The sequence below is a fragment of the Megalobrama amblycephala genome, linkage group LG7 (genome assembly GCF_018812025.1).
Source record: "Megalobrama amblycephala isolate DHTTF-2021 linkage group LG7, ASM1881202v1, whole genome shotgun sequence".
Lineage (NCBI taxonomy): Eukaryota > Metazoa > Chordata > Actinopteri > Cypriniformes > Xenocyprididae > Megalobrama > Megalobrama amblycephala.
This window is the reverse complement of record NC_063050.1, coordinates 49714402-49734767: the sequence shown is the minus strand read 5'-3', so window position 1 is coordinate 49734767 and position 20366 is coordinate 49714402. Positions and strand designations below refer to the sequence as shown.

The 20366-nt window shown below is 44.2% G+C and overlaps 1 protein-coding gene across 1 annotated transcript in view; it reads left to right on the top strand.

The window, feature by feature from the left end:
* Nucleotides 1-20366, top strand: part of si:ch73-383l1.1 (receptor tyrosine-protein kinase erbB-4) — a 234340-nt gene that overhangs the window by 168135 nt on the left and 45839 nt on the right. Inside the window, exons 7-13 of the mRNA XM_048197981.1 lie at nucleotides 4971-5112; nucleotides 5219-5332; nucleotides 5411-5537; nucleotides 9821-9894; nucleotides 10989-11079; nucleotides 11313-11512; nucleotides 15060-15192. Of these exons, the coding sequence (XP_048053938.1) occupies nucleotides 4971-5112; nucleotides 5219-5332; nucleotides 5411-5537; nucleotides 9821-9894; nucleotides 10989-11079; nucleotides 11313-11512; nucleotides 15060-15192 (881 nt within the window). The remainder of the gene's footprint in view (nucleotides 1-4970; nucleotides 5113-5218; nucleotides 5333-5410; nucleotides 5538-9820; nucleotides 9895-10988; nucleotides 11080-11312; nucleotides 11513-15059; nucleotides 15193-20366) is intronic.

Genomic DNA, 20366 nt, shown 5'->3' with positions numbered 1-20366 from the left:
TCTTTACAAGATGTAACATAAGTTTCTGGGATCCCCAGAAGTTTCAGCTCAAAATACCCCACAGATCATTAATTATACAATGTTGTAAATACCAATTTTTGAGTGAAAGGAAAAACATGCTGTTTTCATGCATGTATCTTTAAATGCAAATGAGCTGCTGCTTCCCGCCCCTTTTTACAGAAGAGGGTGGAGCCTGTACAACTCATGCCTCTGGTTCTCTGCCAAAAACTAACAAAACATCTCTAGTTTTGATTATCATCTCAATCACGGCCATGCTCACGTGACATTGCAGTTCATGAAAGTAAATTATTTGCATGCGTTTTAAAGTCATAACAGTTTAATCTTCTGATATACGGTTTTCTGAGCGCACACATCCAAAGCACTCGCACAGAAAGCCAGATGTCAGACGACGCGTCTTGTGAGTATTAAACTGATTTCTCTTACATGTCATATTGCACTTAAACTGTCAAATACACACTGTCACAGGCACACAGAAACAAGATGTTGTGATCCAGTTGCAGCATAAGTATTTATTGGGGAATCCAGAAACATATATCCAAAGCCAGGCAAGGGGTCAAAATCCAGAATATCCAGTCCATAAAACAAAAGCCAGAGAAACAAAGTGCACGTAACAAAAAAACAACGAACCACAACCAAGGACAGACACAACTGAGATTAAATAGACAAACACTAATTAACAAACACAAAACAGCTGGGTGCAATGATGAATGGTAATTAGTCCAGGGAGTGTGTATGGGAAATGTAGTTCATGAAATGAGTGAAACAATGAGTCCGGGAAGGAGTGCCCTCTAGAGGCTGAAGGCACTCTCACAGGTGATCGTGACATTACCCCCCCTCAAAGGAGCGGCTACCAGACGCTCCACCAGACAAAAAACAAAAACACAAAAAACTCAGGAGGGAGGTGGACAGGAGGAGGATCAGGGGGAGGGATGGTGGGCCAGATCCAGGGTGCCCAACAGATAGCCAGGGTGGTGCTGGAGGAACTGACCAGGCTGGTTCCAGTGGTTCTGGAGTCCTGGCTGAGTGCCAGGGCGGCGCTGGAGGAACTGACCAGGCTGGTTCCAACGGTTCAGACGGCCTGGGCAGTGGCGGCAGGGCAGAAAGCCTGGGCGGCGGCGATAGGGCAGAAGGCTTGGACGATGGCGGCAGGGCAGAAGGCTTGGACGGCGGCGGCAGGGCAGAAGGCTTGGATGATGGCGACAGGGCTGGCCAAGGGTGCTTCGTGGCCGTATCAGGGAGAGCGGAGTACTCAGGGACGGCAGCAGGTTCAGACTGGAACTGCTCTGGGACGGCAACTTGTTCAGACTGGGGCTGCTCAGGGACGGCAGCGTGCTCAGACTGGGGCTGCTCAGGGACGGCAGCGTGCTCAGACTGGGGCTGCTCTGGGACGGCAGCGTGCTCAGACTGGGGCTGCGGCGCCGGCAGGGCAAGGCGCTTCGGTGGCGCCGGCAGGGCAAGGCGCTTCGGTGGCGCCGGCAGGGCAAGGCGCTTCGGTGGCGCCGGCAGGGCAAGGCGCTTCGGTGGCGCCGGCAGGGCAAGGCGCTTCGGTGGCGCCGGCAGGGCAAGGCGCTTCGGTGGCGCCGGCAGGGCAAGGCGCTTCGGTGGCGCCGGCAGGGCAAGGCGCTTCGGTGGCGCCGGCAGGGCAAGGCGCTTCGGTGGCGCCGGCAGGGCAAGGCGCTTCGGTGGCGCCGGCAGGGCAAGGCGCTTGGAGAAACAAAGAACAACCTCTAGAGTGGCCTCCAGGCCTTGTAGGATGGAGGAAGCCCTTCTCCTCCTCCTCTGCTTATGAGGGTGAGGCGGTGGCACACCCAAAATGAACTCACTAGCTGGAGCGGCCTCTGTAGTAGACCCACTGGCTGGAGCGGACTCACTGACTGGAGCGGACTCACTGGCTGGAGCGGACTCACTGGCTGGAGCGGGCTCTGTAGTAGACCCACTGGCTGGAGCGGACTCACTGGCTGGAGCGGACTCACTGGCTGGAGCGGACTCACTGGCTGGAGCGGACTCACTGGCTGGAGCGGACTCACTGGCTGGAGCCTTCCTCCTCCGTTTCCTTCTCTTCCGTGTGGGAAGCGAAGATTCAGCGCCCACCTCCTCAGTGATCTCAAGAACGGACTCACGAGCTGGAACGGACTTACTGACTGGAACGGGCTCTGAAGTGGACTCACTGACTGGAACGGGTTCTGGAGTGGACTCACTGACTGGAGCGGGCTCTAAAGTGGACTCACCGACTGGAGCGGGCTCTGAAGTGGACTCACTGACTGGAGCGGGCTCTGAAGTAGACTCACTGACTGGAACGGGCTCTGAAGTGGACTCACTGACTGGAACGGGCTCTGACGTGGACTCACTGACTGGAGCGGGCTCTGAAGTGGACTCACTAACTGGAACAGGCTCTGAAGTGGACTCACTGACTGGAACGGGCTCTGAAGTAGACTCACTGACTGGAACGGGCTCTGGAGTGGACTCACTGACTGGAGCGGGCTCAGTAGTGGACTCACTGACTGGAGAGGACTCACTGACTGGAGCGGACTCTGAAGTGGACTCACTGACTGGAGCGGACTCCCTGGCTGGAGCGGACTCACTGACTGGAGCGGGCTCTGAAGTAGACTCACTGACTGGAACGGGCTCTGAAGTAGACTCACTGACTGAACGGGCTCTGAAGTGGACTCACTGACTGGAACGGGCTCTGAAGTGGACTCACTGACTGGAACGGGCTCTGACGTGGACTCACTAACTGGAACAGGCTCTGAAGTGGACTCACTGACTGGAACAGGCTCTGAAGTAGACTCACTGACTGGAACGGGCTCTGGAGTGGACTCACTGACTGGAGAGGACTCACTGACTGGAGCAGACTCACTGACTGGAGCGGGCACTGGAGTGGATTCACCGACTGGAGCGGGCTCTGGAGTGGATTCACCGACTGGAGCGGGCTCTGAAGTGGACTCACTGACTGGAACGGGCTCTGGAGTGGACTCACTGACTGGAGCGGGCTCTAAAGTGGGTTCACCGACTGGAACGGGCTCTGGAGTGGACTCACTGACTGGAGCGGGCTCTGAAGTGGACTCACTGACTGGAGAGGACTCACTGACTGGAGCAGACTCACTGACTGGAGCGGGCACTGGAGTGGATTCACCGACTGGAGCGGGCTCTGGAGTGGATTCACGACTGGAGCGGGTTCTGGAGTGGATTCACCGACTGGAGCGGGCTCTGAAGTGGACTCACTGACTGGAGCGGGCTCTAAAGTGGGTTCACCGACTGGAACGGGCTCTGGAGTGGACTCACTGACTGGAGCGGGCTTACTGGCCGGAGCGGACCCACTGGCTGCAGTAGGCTCTGTAGTGGACTCACTGGCTGGAGCCTTCCTCCTCCGCTTCCTTCTCTTCCGTGTGGGAAGCGAAGATTCAGCGCCCACCTCCTCAGTGATCTCAGAAACGGAGTCACGAGCTGGAACGGGCTTACTGACTGGAACGGCCTCTGAAGCGGATTCACTGGCTGGTTGTCTAGGTGTGACCCACTCTATCCGATGGCAGAGATATGCGGCAAACCTCCAAAAGCCCAAGCTCTGTAGCCCTTCCATCTCACAAAAAGACAACGGCTCGTCAAGGCAACCATTAAACAGGTCTTTCAAAGTCGCGTCATTGTAATTCAGCCCCACCGCCATCGCCCAAAAGACCTTTGCAAAGCACCCTACCTCCCATCCATCTTGCCGTAGGGCTCTCAATGCTTGAACTTGAGCCATCCGTTCTATAATGCGGGCCGGGAAAGGGATCCGGAAATCCATGCTGCTGGATCAATGTAGTGGTGGTTCGTTCTGTCACGGGCACACAGAAACAAGATGTTGTGATCCAGTTGCAGCATAAGTATTTATTGGGGAATCCAGAAACATATATCCAAAGCCAGGCAAGGGGTCAAAATCCAGAATATCCAGTCCATAAAACAAAAGCCAGAGAAACAAAGTGCACGTAACAAAAAAACAACGAACCACAACCAAGGACAGACACAACTGAGATTAAATAGACAAACACTAATTAACAAACACAAAACAGCTGGGTGCAATGATGAATGGTAATTAGTCCAGGGAGTGTGTATGGGAAATGTAGTTCATGAAATGAGTGAAACAATGAGTCCGGGAAGGAGTGCCCTCTAGAGGCTGAAGGCACTCTCACAGGTGATCGTGACACACACAAGGTTATGTCAAAAACACACAAAGTTCACAAACACAGTCAGTTATGTCTGAATGTAAACAGCAGGGAAAGAAATCACATGTGTATATTAGATCTGTGTATTAAAGTGACAGCGGCGTAGTGCTGTATAAAGCTGTTAATATTAATATAATCTTGATTAAATAACTTTAGTAGCTTTAATAAGAATGCATTTCTTGAATGCTGCTGTTAAATGCTCTGGTGAGGAGATAAACTTGGTGGACTGTGAACAGCTCACTCAGGGGAGGAGCTAATCTAATAGGGCAGAGTCTGTCACCAGTCATGGGCGGGGCTTCTCCTACTCTGGAAATCTGGAGCCGCTCTTTTGGAGAGACTGTGATTAATGGGGATTATATAAAAAAAGGAGTGGGTGGATTTAGGGTGGATCTCTGTTAAAACGCCTTATAAACACCTTATAAAAGTGAATTTTGCATAATAGGTCCTTTTTAAGCAATTGTAAATAATGAACATTTAATAATGTCGTCGGTTTTATCGTATCAGTTCGAGCCCCAGTTGGATTCTGAAAATCGATCAGAATCAACTTTGCAAGCAATATGCTAATATTTCACATTTTGCCGTATATGTTTGAGGAAGTAATATCTGGACTTTGATCAAGGCATTTTAGGCAGGTCTGGAGGAACAACGTGATCAAAACATTCTTATTTAGACTGGTTCAGAGGTGACTCTTCATTATAGTGATGTTTTATCGATCGAACACACACTTGCATGACTGTTTTTTGTTCTCAGGCTTGTACCAACTTTAATGACAGCGGGGCCTGTGTGACACAATGTCCTCAGCCATTCGTCTACAATCCAACAACCTTCCAGCTTGAACACAATCCCAACGCCAAATACACCTACGGAGCGTTCTGTGTCAAGAAATGCCCACGTAAGTTACACTGATTTTTAAAAGATGACAGATTTTTAATTTGCCCCTTTTTTTTTTAAACAAGGAAGCATCTTCCACAAGTAAGCTTTGTTGTTCTTTGACATAGATAACTTTGTGGTGGATCACAGCTCTTGTGTCAGAGCCTGTCCGAGCAACAAGATGGAGGTGGAGGAAAACAACATCAAGATGTGCATCCCGTGCACTGACATCTGTCCGAAAAGTACAATACTTACCATACTTACAAATAACAGCAAATAACCTCTTGGATCATATCTTCATGTTTGTTTGTGGTGTTCAGTGTGTGATGGTATAGGGACCGGCAGTCTTCAAACAGCTCAAACTGTAGATTCCAGCAACATCGAGAAGTTTGTCAATTGCACTAAGATCAACGGCAACCTCATCTTCCTCATCACGGGCATCAAAGGGTGAGGAATGGTTCAATCTTCCAGGCTGACAGTTTTGAGTATTCACAAATGACATTTGTGTTTCTCTTTGAACAGCTATATGCCCTCAGAAGCTGCTATAAATGCATTGCAGCGAGGCGGTTTCGATGAATGTCAAGTCAAGTCAAGTCAAATTTATTTATATAGCGCTTTTTACAATTTGTAATTGTTTCAAAGCAGCTTTACTATAGGAGCCAGAAAAAAGAGAAATGTTAAAATAAGCTGTACAAGCAAGCGTGGTAATATGTAACATATACAAGATGGTGCTAAATTAAGCCAATGTCGGCTGACTCCCAGGGTTGGAAAAAACCCCCTAGGAGAAAAACCCAGCGTGCTAGCACTGGGAAAAAAGTCCTAGGAGGGAAAAAACCCCTTGGAAGATATATATAATATATGTAAATGGATATGGAGATCAAAATCTGAATTATACATTTTTATTATAGAGATTAAAAATAGATTATATATAAATATATGTAAGCGGATACGGAGATTTAAAAATCTGAATTATAGATGCAGCCAGAACTGGATCTGTAGGCCCATTGTCTCCTGGGCTACGTTGTAGTCAGGTCCAGACACAGGTTCTCCATCTGATCTGGATACGGCCTGGATCCAGCACCCGGAAAACCTCAGGATAAGCAGAGAGACAGATATTAGCGTAGATGCCACTCTTATTCTGATGTACAGGTATATCAGTGTTATAGGAAATGTTCTCGGTTCCGGCCGACCTAATTATTGCAGCGTAACAATCCTTTAACGGATTTGAAAAATGTTAATGTATTGATAATGTGTTATGTGTATGCAAGAGCAAAGAGATGTGTTTTTAGTCTAGATTTAAACTGACAGAGTGTGTCTGCTTCCCGAACAATGCTAGGAAGATTGTTCCAGAGTTTAGGTGCTAAATAGGAAAAGGATCTGCCGCCTTCAGTTGATTTTGATATTCTGGGTATTATCAACTGCCTGAATTCTGAGATCGCAATAGACGTGAAGGACTATAATGCACCAAGAGCTCGCTTAGATATTGGGGAGCTAAACCATTTAGAGCTTTATAAGTAAGTAGCAAGATTTTAAAGTCTATACGATGTTTAATAGGGAGCCAATGTAATGTTGACAGAACTGGGCTAATATGGTCATACTTTCTGGTTCTAGTAAGAACTCTAGCTGCCGCATTTTGGACCAACTGTAGTCTGTTTAAAAGCCGAGCAGAACAACCACCCAGTAGAGCGTTACAGTAATCTAGTCTTGAGGTCATGAATGCATGAACCAACTGTTCCGCATTTGTCATTGAGAGCATATGTCGTAATTTAGATATATTTTTTAGATGGAAGAAGGCGGTTTTACAGATACTAGAAACATGACTTTCAAATGAAAGATTGGTATCAAAGAGCACACCCAGGTTCCTAACTGAGGACGAAGATTTAATGGAGCACCCGTCAAGTGTTAGAGAGTATTCAAGGTTTTTTCGTGAGGAAGTTTTTGGTCCAAAGATTAGGATATCAGTTTTTTCTGAATTTAATAATAAGAAATTTCTTGTCATCCAGTTTTTAATGTCAGCTATGCATTCTGTTAGTTTTGTGAATTTGTAGGTTTCGTCAGGGCGCGAGGAAATATAGAGCTGAGTATCGTCAGCGTAGCAGTGAAAACTAACACCATGCTTCCTAATTATCTCTCCTAAGGGCAGCATGTACAGAGTGAAAAGCAACGGTCCTAGTACTGAGCCTTGTGGTACTCCATATTGAACTTGTGATCGATACGACATCTCTTCATTAACTACTACAGACTGATAACGGTCAGATAAGTAAGATTTGAACCATGCCAAAGCAATTCCACTAATGCCAATATAGTTTTCAAGTCTTTTTAAAAGAATGTTGTGATCGATAGTGTCAAAAGCAGCACTGAGATCTAATAACACTAATAGAGAAATACAGCCACGATCGGATGATAAGAGTAGATCGTTTGTAACTCTAACGAGAGCAGTCTCAGTACTATGGTATGGTCTAAATCCTGACTGGAAATCCTCACAGATTCCATTTCTTTCTAAAAAGGAGCACAGTTGTGTTGAAACTGCCTTTTCTAGTATCTTTGACAGAAAAGGTAGATTCGAGATTGGCCTGTAATTTACTAAATCTCTCGGATCTAGTTGAGGTTTTTTAATAAGAGGTTTAATAATAGCCTGCTTAAAAGTTTTTGGCACGTATCCTAGTGTTAACGATGAATTAATTATATCAAGAAGTGGACCTACGACCTCTGGAAGCATTTCTTTCAGTAGTTTAGTCGGCATTGGGTCTAACATACATGTTGTTGATTTTGATGATTTGATAAGTTTAGATAATTCTTCCTCTCCTATAGCGGCGAATGATTCTAGTTTTACCTCAGGGACACTACAGTGCACTGTCTGAAGCGAAACTGTAGACGGTTGCATGTTTATAATTTTCTCTCTAATATTGTCAATCTTGCAAGTAAAGAAGTTCATAAAGTCATTACTGCTGTGCTCTTTGGAAACGTCAGCAGTTGAACCTCTGTTTCTAGTTAATTTAGCCACTGTGTCAAATAAGTACCTAGGATTATGTTTGTTTTCTATTAAGAGATTTGAAAAATAAGTAGATCTAGCATTTCTTATAGCCGTTCTGTACTCAATCATTTTTTCTTTCCACGAAAGGCGAAAAACTTCTAGTTTTGTTTTCTTCCAACTACGTTCAGCTTTAAAAGCTTTTTAAAGCTGACGTGTAACTCTATACCTGTTCTGTAGTCATATGATCAACAGCCTTGATGTAAAGTCTGGGGCCGGTTGCATGACACCGTTTTCAACTAAAAACGAAAAACTTTTTATGTGTTTTGGCCATTCATTTACATGACAACAGCATTTTCGGGGTCTGAAAATTTTGAAAACAGGTTTCAAAGTGCAAGTTTTTGCATTAAGCATGCAAATGTGAACACAAATTCATTTCTTAAGACTGACACATTCATGGATCCTTGTTTTGACAGCTAATAGGTTTTGTGGCAGTATTTCTAATTTGCTGAGTCTAATAGGTTACAAAAAACAGTTATCGTCTCTGTGTAAACTACAAAAATGTGAATTTGTGAAAACGGTGACATCATGCACATGCATATATTACATGTTCAGTCTATAGGCGCGTAGTGTTTATTTACAAAGTGACATCGCCATCTACTGGCCTGACAGCAGACTACAGCATTTTTTTGTCGTTTTTGCGGATCCGTGTGAACGGGGGTTGTTTTGACAACGTTGTCATCTGTACGCAAAAAACACAAAGATTTTTTTTTTTTTTCTGTTTTTAGTACATTGTTGTCAGGTAAACATGCCCTCAGTTTAAATCCCAATGAGACTGACCTTGTCAATCCCAGGTTATTATTACTCCACCAAAATCTGTTTATTAAGCAGAATATCTTCAGTTACAGGGGTATTCGTGGTTATATATTAACTTTTTTTTTTTTTTTTACAAAATATTTGAATGGTAATATTTGGCTTGCTTCTATTGAAGTAAACACGATTATTCAATATAATTTGAATCCACCTGACTATATTCATTTTATGTAAACGGGAGTATTTTCAAGGGTAAGATCAAGTAGAAATAGCTTTTTGCAACTGCTTATTTTAAATGTTTACTTTACAGTGTAATTTAGTGTACATCTGCACAAACACTCTTTGCATTCCTTAAAGGATTAGCCAAATAAAAATTTCCTGATAATTTACTCACCCCCATGTCATCCAAGATGTCCATGTCCTTCTTTCTTCAGTCGAAAAAAAATAAAGTTTTTGATGAAAACATTCCAGGATTATTCTCCTTATAGTGGACTTCAATGTTCGCTAAACGATACCAGACGAGGAATAAGGGTCTTATCTAGCGAAACGTTTGGTCATTTATTTAAAAAAAAAAAAAATAGAACACAAATGATCGCCTTGCAAGTGGTTCCACCATTCCACCTTCCGTATTCTTCAAAAAGCTTACGCTCTATGTCCTACGCCTTCCCTGTTCTACTAACAGAAAAAAAACTGAACTGGTGCCGCGTTTGTTCCTTAAGTTGCACAAAAACTAATTTTGACCTTCAACTGTTTGGTGCCCATTGAAGTCCACTATAAGGAGAATAATCCTGGAATGTTTTCATCAAAAACCTTAATTTCTTTTCGACTGAAGAAAGAAGGACATGGACATCTTGGATGACATGGGGGTGAGTAAATTATCAGGAACATTTTATTTGAAAGTGGACTAATCCTTTAAACTCATTGCCTGTTTTGCTTTGTTTAACAGAGACGCGTATCATGATATCAAAGCTCTGGATCCCGAGCGACTAAATGTGTTCCGCACCGTCAGAGAGATCACAGGTAGAGAGAGAGAGTTTGTCATTAGTCTTAAGATAATTTGGTAAAGCTACATTCACTAAATTAAGCATGCAAATGTGAACACAAATTCATTTCTTAAGACTGACACATTCATGGATCCTTGTTTTGACAGCTAATAGGTTTTGTGGCAGTATTTCTAATTTGCTGAGTCTAATAGGTTACAAAAAACAGTTAGTCATGCTAGAAGACTTTTATTTCATTCAATCTGGTGTGTGCGCAAACAGATGTTATATTGCAGTTAAAGGGATAGTTCACCCAAAAATGAAAATTCTGTCATCATTTACTCACCCTCAAGTTGTTCCACACCTGTGTGAGTTTCTTTCTTCTGTTGAACACAAATTAATATATTTTGAAGAATGTTTCTAAATGTTTTTAAAGAAACTTTCCAGAAACTTTCCAGATTTTTTGGAAACTTTCCAGGATTTTTGGAAACTTTACAGGATTTTTTTGAAATTTTCGAAAACTTTTGGAAAGTGTCTAGAAATTTACCGTGAAATTTCAGCCCCTTTGCAACACTAGTAACCAAACAGTTGATGGTGTCTGTGTGGTTTACCAGGGTTGCAAAGGGGCTGAAATTTCCAGACACTTTACAAAGGTTTCTGAAATTTTCCAAAAATTCTAGAGTTTCCAAAAATTCCGGAAAGCTTCTGGAAACTTTGCAGCCCTATTGGTTACCAACATTCTTCAAAATAACTTCCTTTGCCTTCAGCAGGAGAACAAAATTCATACAGGTTTGGAACAACATAAGGGTGAGTAAATGATGACAGAATTTTCATTTTTGGGTGAAATATCTTTTTAAATGGAGTGAAACTTAATTAAACTCTGCACAACAAGAACTGTTGTCATGAACACAGTTCCCATGCCCACCATATAAACACACCTCTGATATTGATCATTAGAGCATGTTTGACTAAGGAAATCACTCCCAATGAAACATATTGCTTGATATTCGTTGGTGGGAAATTACATTTCTTCATTATTATTTACTTTGTTTTTGCTTTGTTTTTTACTGCCACATCAAGACATTAACTGTTGAATAATAGGTTTTAAATCTTGTTTGTTAATTCCATCCAAAGGTTACTTGAACATCCAGTCTTGGCCAGAAAACATGACTGACCTTGGTGTCTTTTCCAACCTTGTCACCATAGGAGGAAGAACTCTTTATAGGTACAATTCACATCTTATTCATGAGCAAATAGTATTTATCTTATTTGCATGATCATTATTTCATGGTCAACGTCGGTGGAACTGATTTCAACGTTGTCATACAGTACTTTCAGCTCAATGAATCGCACCAGTTCAAATTGTCTGCTAAAAGACTACCAAATCAAAAATTCAAACAAAATGAAAGAGCGTTAGGTTTGGTGATTTTTAGTGATCCTCGTCTCATGTTTTCTCAGTGGTATTTCTCTGCTGATCCTGAAGCAGCGCTGGATCTCTTCACTGCAGTTCCAGTCTCTGAGAGAGATCAGTGCCGGTAACGTCTACATGACCAACAACAGCCAACTCTGCTTCTACAATACAGTGAACTGGACCGGTCTGTTCCGCACCAGCACCCAAAGAGCTGTGATCAAGAACAACAGAGACCCCAGAGAGTGCAGTGAGTGTTTTAGGCAATACTGTCAAATGAAAGATGGTTTTAGGCCGCGTGTCCACCAAAGCATTTTTAGCCAGCTGAAAACACCTGCGCTCTTCTGAAAAAGCCTTGCTGCGGGCGCTTGAGAGGGCTTCAGCAGCGCAGCATTTTTTGTTTTTTTTCTTCAGTTGAGACACTATATTTTCTATGATATGAAATATATGGAATATATTCTTTAGGATAAACCCCTTGAGATGCATCATCTCATTTTAATTGATAAGATGAGAAATATGATATGGAATACTGTTGCAAATAATTAGGGTACGTAGTTACATATTTGACGATAAATTGCAGCCAGTGAAGATGCCTTCTAATATTGAGTGCAGACCATTTGAGTAAATCATAATACAATGGTGGGTATCAAATGAACATTCAATAATAAATCTGCACAATTTATTCTAAGCTTTAGTAAGAGGCAAAAGATTAGTTTTAGATGTATTGTGATAAACTACATCTGCTTAATCACAAAGTTGCAAAGCAAGTTTTTTCTAACATTAGATCGATACAATACACTGGTTCCAAATTTAATCTTATGAAGTATATAGTCAATTTGAGGTTTAAAAATAAGTTTGGGATCCAGCCATAAGACCAAATATTTAATTTGATCTACTTTATGCAAGTACGTGCCATCATTACACACTGTTTGATTATTAGATTTTATTTTAAACATACACTTTGTACCAAAGATCATGATGTGAGATTTAGCTTTATTAAGTACTAATTTATTAGAACAGAACCAGTCTTGCAGATCATTACAATTTGTTTGGAGTGTATATTTTGAATTTGAGTCAAGTAAGGTTTTGAAGTATCAATGACAGTATCGTCTGCATAAAGATGAACAGAAGAGTGTGAAAGAATTAAGGGAAGATCATTAATGAAAGTAGAAAAAAAGAAGAGGACCCAATATTGAGCCCTGAGGTACACCTCTTTCTTGAATAAACAAATCAGACTGTTTCCCTTGAATAACAACACATTGTTTTCTTTTACACATTGAATTTTGAGAAAAAACAGCTTCATAAAGCTTATCTAATAGTAGATAATGATCAACTAAAACAAAAGCATTCTTAAGATCAATAAAAATCAATAGAAACTGTTACTAATATCTTATTTCGCAAATAGTTTGTTTCTGAATATAAAAATGTCGACACAATGTAACATACTTGCTCTGAAGAGATTTGTTTGTTGTTATCGTTTGTTATCGTTGAACAAGCAGAATGTGACGGTTGGTCAGTATGGTATTTGTCCTGCCCCTCCTCCACTGTGATTGGACAGCTGGGTAAAAAGTGACAGTGATGAGCGCTATGTTTTACCCATAGTTGAACATTCTTCAGCTCTCATCTGGTAGAAAAGCAGAGCACTCAGAGCTCAGCATGAAATTGACGCTCAGCACTTCGTCATGCTGCTAGTGTTTTAAAAATGCAGTGGTCCCATTGAAAACAAATGGAAAAATACGCTAGCTTCCTGAAAAAAGCTTTGGTGGACACACGACCTTAATGCTGTTTCAGTAAAAGGCTGCACCCCCTTATTATAAACTTATCTTCTGTTTTGTTCTATTAAAAAATATCAAATTTGTCGCTATTTTTTAAGGTAAGACACTACAAGTGAATATGATTTTGAAAAAAAAAAAAAAATAGATATCACCATACATTCCACAGTTGATTAATCACATTAAGTCCATTAAGAAAATAGTTTTCTGAAATGTTATGTTTACATATGCAAATGGTGAGATTTTTACAGAGGAGATTTTGGATATTTGTTTTTATCACTCCATAAATCAGAAAATACTGTCAATAAAAATTCACCATGTTTGGTTTTCATGTTTTATGGGGTCTTTTCATAGACATAATTATTTTTATACTATGCAAACTGTATATTCTATCCCCTAACCCTAATGGTGCGTTCACACCGGACGCGTAGTTGGACGCTTGAACAATTTGAGTTTACTCGCTTCATTCGCGCGTGAAAATCCCTTCACAACACAAGTGAATTCGCGTCGGGGGCTCTCTCGCTCCTTTATGTGTCCCAGACTCTCCCACTTCTTTCTGCACACTTCCTCTGAATAAACACAACTTGTCAGTGGGGAAATAATTGTAAATTACAGCGAATAAGCTCAATTGGTCGTCTTTAGTTGGCTTGTAGTCTTAATATATATAAATATATATATATATATATATATATATATATATATATATATATATATATATATATATATATATATATATATATATATATATATAGCTCAAATTGAGTAAAGAGCGTTTTTTACAACTTATCAGATTGTCCGACCTCCTCACTCACTTTCTTTCAAACACGATCCTTTTTATTTCTGTTTCGATAAATGTATGAAGATGTACAGCGACGATGATTTTGTCCTCCATTGTTGTTTCGAATTTCTGCCTCAGCTCGCTACGTCACGTCACTACTAGAACAAGCTCCTGATTGCTTAATGCGGCGCGGAATTCGCACGAATCACGCGTTAAGCGTGTCAAACGCCCGAATCGCTCAATTCGTGCCGCAGGATGTCAATTTGCGTCTTTGCATTGACTTAACATGTAAATCACTCGCGCTTACCGCTTCATTCGCGTCCGGTGTGAACGCACCATAAGCCTACCCATCACAGAAAACTTTTTGAATTTTTACATTTTCAAAAAACATCACTTATTATGATTTATATGCTAGTTTTCCTCAATGGGACCAAAAAAGGATTTTGGATATTGTCATCTTTTGTCTTTATGCAAGACAAAATTTTTATCCTTTCTTTTTTTTATCTAACAAATGTGAATCTGAAAGTGTGATATTGACACAGTATTGGCTAAATGACCTATAAAATTGTCAGCCAAGTTACCATCATAGAGCACTTGAGCATTAATAATAGACTAGTATATTAGGTTGGCCAGTTTTTGAATTTCAATATACTTCCCCTTTGGGACACACAGGACATAAAGACAATCGTTTTACAGGGCAATATCTTATGTACGGTAAGAAAATTCGCTGAACTGGTGAAATGGAGAAACACAGGCTTATCTGAAATGGAGATGTTGACAGTTGCAGAACACTTCCCACAGTGCCACACTGCCAAGCCGCACTTGATGTAATTAGTGTGATAATAAGTGTGTGGTGTGCAGGATCAATCGCGCTGTTAGCCGGCTCATCATTGGCCTCTTCAACACTGCCGATCACAGGAGTCTGATATCCCTGGATTGTCCAACAGCCCTAATTTATGGATTAACATCAGCAATATGTACTTTAAAAATGTGCTAAATTAACACAGGCAGTTTTCTTTCTTATGTCAACACATTTCCTATTGAAATTTGCGGAGGAATATATAGATGTTTAGCCGTACGTACATTATATCCATTATATGGATGACCTTAAAGCCAGTAGACATGGTCTAAAAACCAAAAAACTTCAATATGCATGTCATGGGGCATTTAAAATTGTTTATTGTGTAACTTGTGTCCATATAATGCCCGTATATGAGTGTAAAGTAATTTTTAAATGTTTTCCGCAGCCCAACAGAAGATGGTTTGTGATTCGCTATGTTCAGCGGCAGGATGCTGGGGTCCCGGTCCAGATCAGTGTCTCTCTTGTAAATACTTAAGCCGGGGAAGGACATGTGTGAAATCCTGTAATCTTTATGATGGGTGAGTAAAAGACATTGAAATTGGTAACAGACCTCAGATAATGAAGAAACAAGGACAAATATGATCTGCTGGGTCCAGAATCATGCTGAAATGTAGATTCAGCAGTCAAAGGTGGTACTTGTTCTTTATTAGAACTCAGAAAAATAAAGCATATGTTGAATTCTTTCCATCTAGATATAACATTTCATATTCATATAAGTGGTCATGCAGAATAAGGCATTAATATGTGTTTTATAAGTACTAATAAACAGCCAATTTGCAAGCTACTTAAAAGTGATAATTGTTCCCCATACTGAAGTGCTACCAATTCATTCTGCTAATGTTTCATGAATAACACCCACTGTGTGGGCGCCATTTTAAACTCTACAATTTCTGACGTGCACATCGCTAGATTATTGGGTACAGCCATGGTAACTGCAGTATTTTTTTGTTTTATGAAGACTATCTATCATTTAGATTGCCATTCACCCCTAGTCATTTTGTAAACAGAATTGCGTACAAATTTCTGCCTTGGGGGTGTGTGAGAAAAGATTAAAAGAATCAGAGAGAGGGATGGATTTCATCTAAAAGTTACTCGTCTGAACGCAGAAGGCAGCAGCACTGTGTCTGGCCGGAGCTACTGCACAGGCCAAAATCCAGCTAATTGTTCCTCGGCCTGTCCCAAGCGAGCTCAGAACACACTGCCATCTGTGAATGACAAAGAGGAAACACTGATCTGACAACAAATTTACATTCTGGTCCACTGGGACCGTCAGAGAAGAGCTCTTTGGTTGGCACTGCTTTTCTGGTGTAGTCATTAAACAATGGCAACTCTGACCAACATCTGAATAGGATTCCCCGTGGCAGAAAAATGTAATTTAGTTCCTAACAATAATCAGCTGTGGGGGAGTGTCATATTTTAGAGAATGAACCGGGGTCTCATTACACTCAATTAATTGTGCTTTAGATCAGCTGCTGTTGTGTGGAGTCTATGAATGGTGATGTGCCAAACAGCTCAACAGTTGCTCAACTAAGAGTTCAGACCTGAGAACAGCTCTATGTATTTTTCCTGGAGTAATTGGGGTTAGAGGTTCTGATTACTTAGAGAATCAATTTAAGTCCATTTAAATAAAATTAAAATGATAAAAATATATATATATACAAGTTAAGAGTTGTAGGTAAATTTTAATTATTCAGAGAATCATTTTAAATGTGTGCGGAATTAGAATGCAGAGTTCTGATTCCAAATATTTAGAGAATCAATTTAAATTATGTTTGCTGAATTTAATTTTAAAGTGTAACTTCACTGATTTTCAACCTGCTTTGTGTTGTTACAATGTTGGTAGTATATGTAAATGAACAATGTTTTCCACCAGATGTCAGGTTTCCACCCTTGTTTGCCACCTGATGTCACTTGTTGGAGTTTGGGTTCCTTGCCGCTGTCGCCTTTGGCTTGCTTAGTTGGGGACACTTGACATTTGACTTGACATTTGATATTCAACAGTATTCTTGACATTTTTTCAACAGTGCTTTGATCTGCCTGCATTGACACTATTCTTTAAGAGCTGCTGTGCAGCCAAATAATGTACCAGTTATCAATGTAAAGCTGCTTTGACACAATCTACATTGTAAAAAGCGCTATATAAATAAAGGTGACTTGACTTGACTTTCCTTTAGAGGAAACGTCTCGGTTACAAAGGTAACCCTCGTTCCCTGAAGGAGGGAACGGAGACGTACGTCGGACAGACCGACGAATAGGAATCTCGCCAGAGAGGCCAATCTACTTCGAGTGTAACTAAACGAGCCAATGCACATTGGCATGCAATCATCTGCATCAGCTGCTCGCCTCGCAGCGCGGGTATATAATGAGCAGCAGGTGCTTTGCATCTTCAGGTTTTCGCTGAGGAGCCGAACTAAGCAGGCGGCAGCACAGCAGGACAACAACTGTGGCGACGGGACGTACGTCTCCGTTCCCTCCTTCAGGGAACGAGGGTTACCTTTGTAACCGAGACGTTCCCATTCAGTCGGTCACGTTCGACGTACGTCGGACAGACCGACGAATAGGAATCCCTACCAAAGCGCCACAGGAGCTGCCCTCCTCCAGCGCTCTGTTGTAAGCCACCTGAACCCCCTTGCCTGCGGACGGTGGGACAGGGCTAACACACAGAGAGGGTCGATCACTGTTGTTCCCAAACCCATTCAGTGAGACTATTGGATAACGCTGGGAAAGCGTAACCTTTCGTTGAAAGGAACGCTGCGGAAGCCACATCCTTCCCCGAAGGAGTTATGTGGAGAAGTACATATGGACTAACCCTGTAGGGCTGTGCTACATATGGAAGAACTGGGGTGACTCCAACTCGGTAGAGATGGGTTCTCCCAGATGGAAAGACATGGGCTTCGTTTAGGAGCAACCGTGGAGAAGCCATATGGGATCCCCGTAGGGTCACACATATGGAACCCAGCCTAAATCCGGTTCTCAAGGATTCAACGGAGTATAGGCCTGGCGCCGGACGCTCCGCCACGTCGGCTGCCGAAGGGTAACCGGAGGACTCAACAGGGTCTGCCCGTAGGGACTCTCTGGAGCAAAAAAGCGCACGCAGCGCAGCAAGCCGACACTAAGCCGGGGCCTCTCCGTGCCTCTGACCTGAGGCGAGAACACGGGAGGAGACCGGCTCGACACGAAGGCTATAGTATCTAGCGAACGTGTTAGGTGTCGCCCAGCCCGCAGCTCTACAAATGTCTGTTAGCGAGGCGCCACGAGCCAGCGCCCAGGAAGATGCTACACCTCTCGTGGAGTGAGCATGCAACCTGAGCGGGCAGGGCACGCCCTGAGCTTGGTAAGCCAGGGCGATGGCATCCACTATCCAGTGGGCCATCCTCTGCTTGGAGACAGCCTTTCCCTTCTGCTGGCCTCCGTAACAGACAAAGAGCTGGTCTGAGGTCCTGAAGCTTCGAGTTCTGTCTATGTACAGTCGCAAGGCGCGGACTGGACAGAGCAAAGCCAGGGCTGGGTCTGCCTCCTCCGAGGGCAGCGCTTGCAGGCTCACCACCTGGTCCCTGAAGGGAGTGGTAGGAACCTTGGGCACATAGCCAGGCCGGGGTCTCAGTACCACGTGGCTGTCACCCGGCCCGAACTCTAGGCACGATTCGTCGACCGAAAATGACTGCAGGTCCCCTACCCTCTTGATAGAGGCCAATGCAACCAGCAGCAAAGTCTTCATAGACAGAATCTTTAAATCTGCCGACTGCAAAGGCTCAAAGGGAGCAATCTGGAGTGCTCTTAGCACCAGAGCGAGGTCCCAAGAGGGTATGGAGGGGGGGCGAGGAGGATTTAACCGTCTCGCCCCCCTAAGGAACCTGACGACCAGGTCGTGCTGACCAACAGATTTGCCATCTATGTGGTCGTGGTAAGCGGAGATAGCAGCAGAATGGACTTTGAGGGTGGAGGGGGACAGCCTACGCTCCAACCCTTGCTGCAAGAAGGAAAGCACGACACCGATCGAGCATCTTCGGGGGTCTTCTCGGCGAGAAGAGCACCACTCGACGAACAGGTTCCACTTCGAGGCATAGGCACGTCTCGTAGACAATGCACGAGCCGAAGTGATGGTGTTAAGTACCTCGGGGGGTAAGTCACCTAGAACCTCCGCGTCCCGTCCAGGGACCAGACATGGAGTTTCCAGAGGTCTGGACGCGGGTGCCAAATAGTGCCCCGTCTCTGAGAAAGAAGGTCCTTCCTCAGAGGAATGGGCCAGGGAGGGGCTGTCGCGAGGAGTGAGAGTTCTGGGAACCAGGTCCGGTTGGGCCAGTAGGGCGCAACTAACAAGACCTGCTCCTCGTCCTCCCTGACTTTGCACAGGGTCTGTGCAAGTAGGCTCACTGGGGGAAACGCATATTTGCGCAGGCCCCGGGGCCAGCTGTGTGCCAGTGCATCTGTCCCGAGTGTTCCCCCGGTCAGAGAGTAAAACAACTGGCAGTGGGAGGTTTCTGGTGAGGCAAACAGGTCTACCTGAGCCTCTCCGAACTCTCTCCAGATCAGCTGAACCACCTGGGGGTGGAGTCGCCACTCTCCTGGCAGCGCAGCTCGTGATAGCTCGTCGGCCACACGGTTGAGCACACCGGGAACATGAATGGCGCGAAGCGACCTCAGATGCTTCCGACTCCACAGGAGGAGATGGCGGGCGAGTTGTGACATGCGACGGGAGCGTAGACCACCTTGATGGTTGATGTACGCAACGGTCGCAGTGTTGTCCGTACGGACCAGTACATGCTTGCCCCGTAGCAGGCCTTTGAGGCGGCCCAGAGCAAGACATACTGCCAGCAACTCGAGGCAGTTGATGTGCCAATGCAGATGGGGTCCCGTCCAAACCCCTGACACTGCATGCCCGTTGTACGTGGCACCCCAGCCGGTGGCAGAAGCATCTGTGAACACCACAGCATGCCGGGACACCTGTTCTAGGGGCACTCCTGCCCGGAGAAACAAGGGGTCCGACCACGGACTGAAGGTTCGGCGGCACTCCTGAGTGATTGGCACCCGGAACGTGCCGCGTTGCCACGCCCATCTCGGGACTCGGCCGTGAAGCCAGTGCTGAAGCGGTCTCATATGAAGCAGACCGAGCGGTGTTACAGCCGCAGCAGCCGCCATATGCCCCAGGAGCCTCTGAAAGAACTTCAGTGGGACCGCTGTCCTGCCATTGAATGTATTCAGGCAGTTCAACACCGACCGAGCACGTTCCTCTGTGAGGCGTGCTATCTGCTCGACCGAATCCAACTCCATACCGAGAAAAGAGATCCTCTGCACCGGGGCGAGTTTGCTCTTTTCCCAGTTGACCTGAAGCCCCAACTGGCTGAGGTGTCTGAGCACCAAATCCCTGTGTTCGCACAACTGATCCCGGGACTGTGCTAGAATGAGCCAGTCGTCGAGATAGTTGAGGATGCGAACACCCTGTTCTCTCATGGGAACAAGGGCTCCCTCCACGACTTTGGTGAAGACGCGGGGAGACAGGGCCAGCCCGAAGGGTAGGACTCTGTACTGATATGCCTGACCTTCGAACGCGAACCGCAGGAAAGGCCTGTGCCGCGGAAGGATCGAGACATGAAAGTACGCGTCCTTCAGGTCGATCGCTGCAAACCAATCCCGGGGACGGATGCATTCGAAAATGCGTTTCTGCGTGAGCATCTTGAACGGTAGCTTGTGA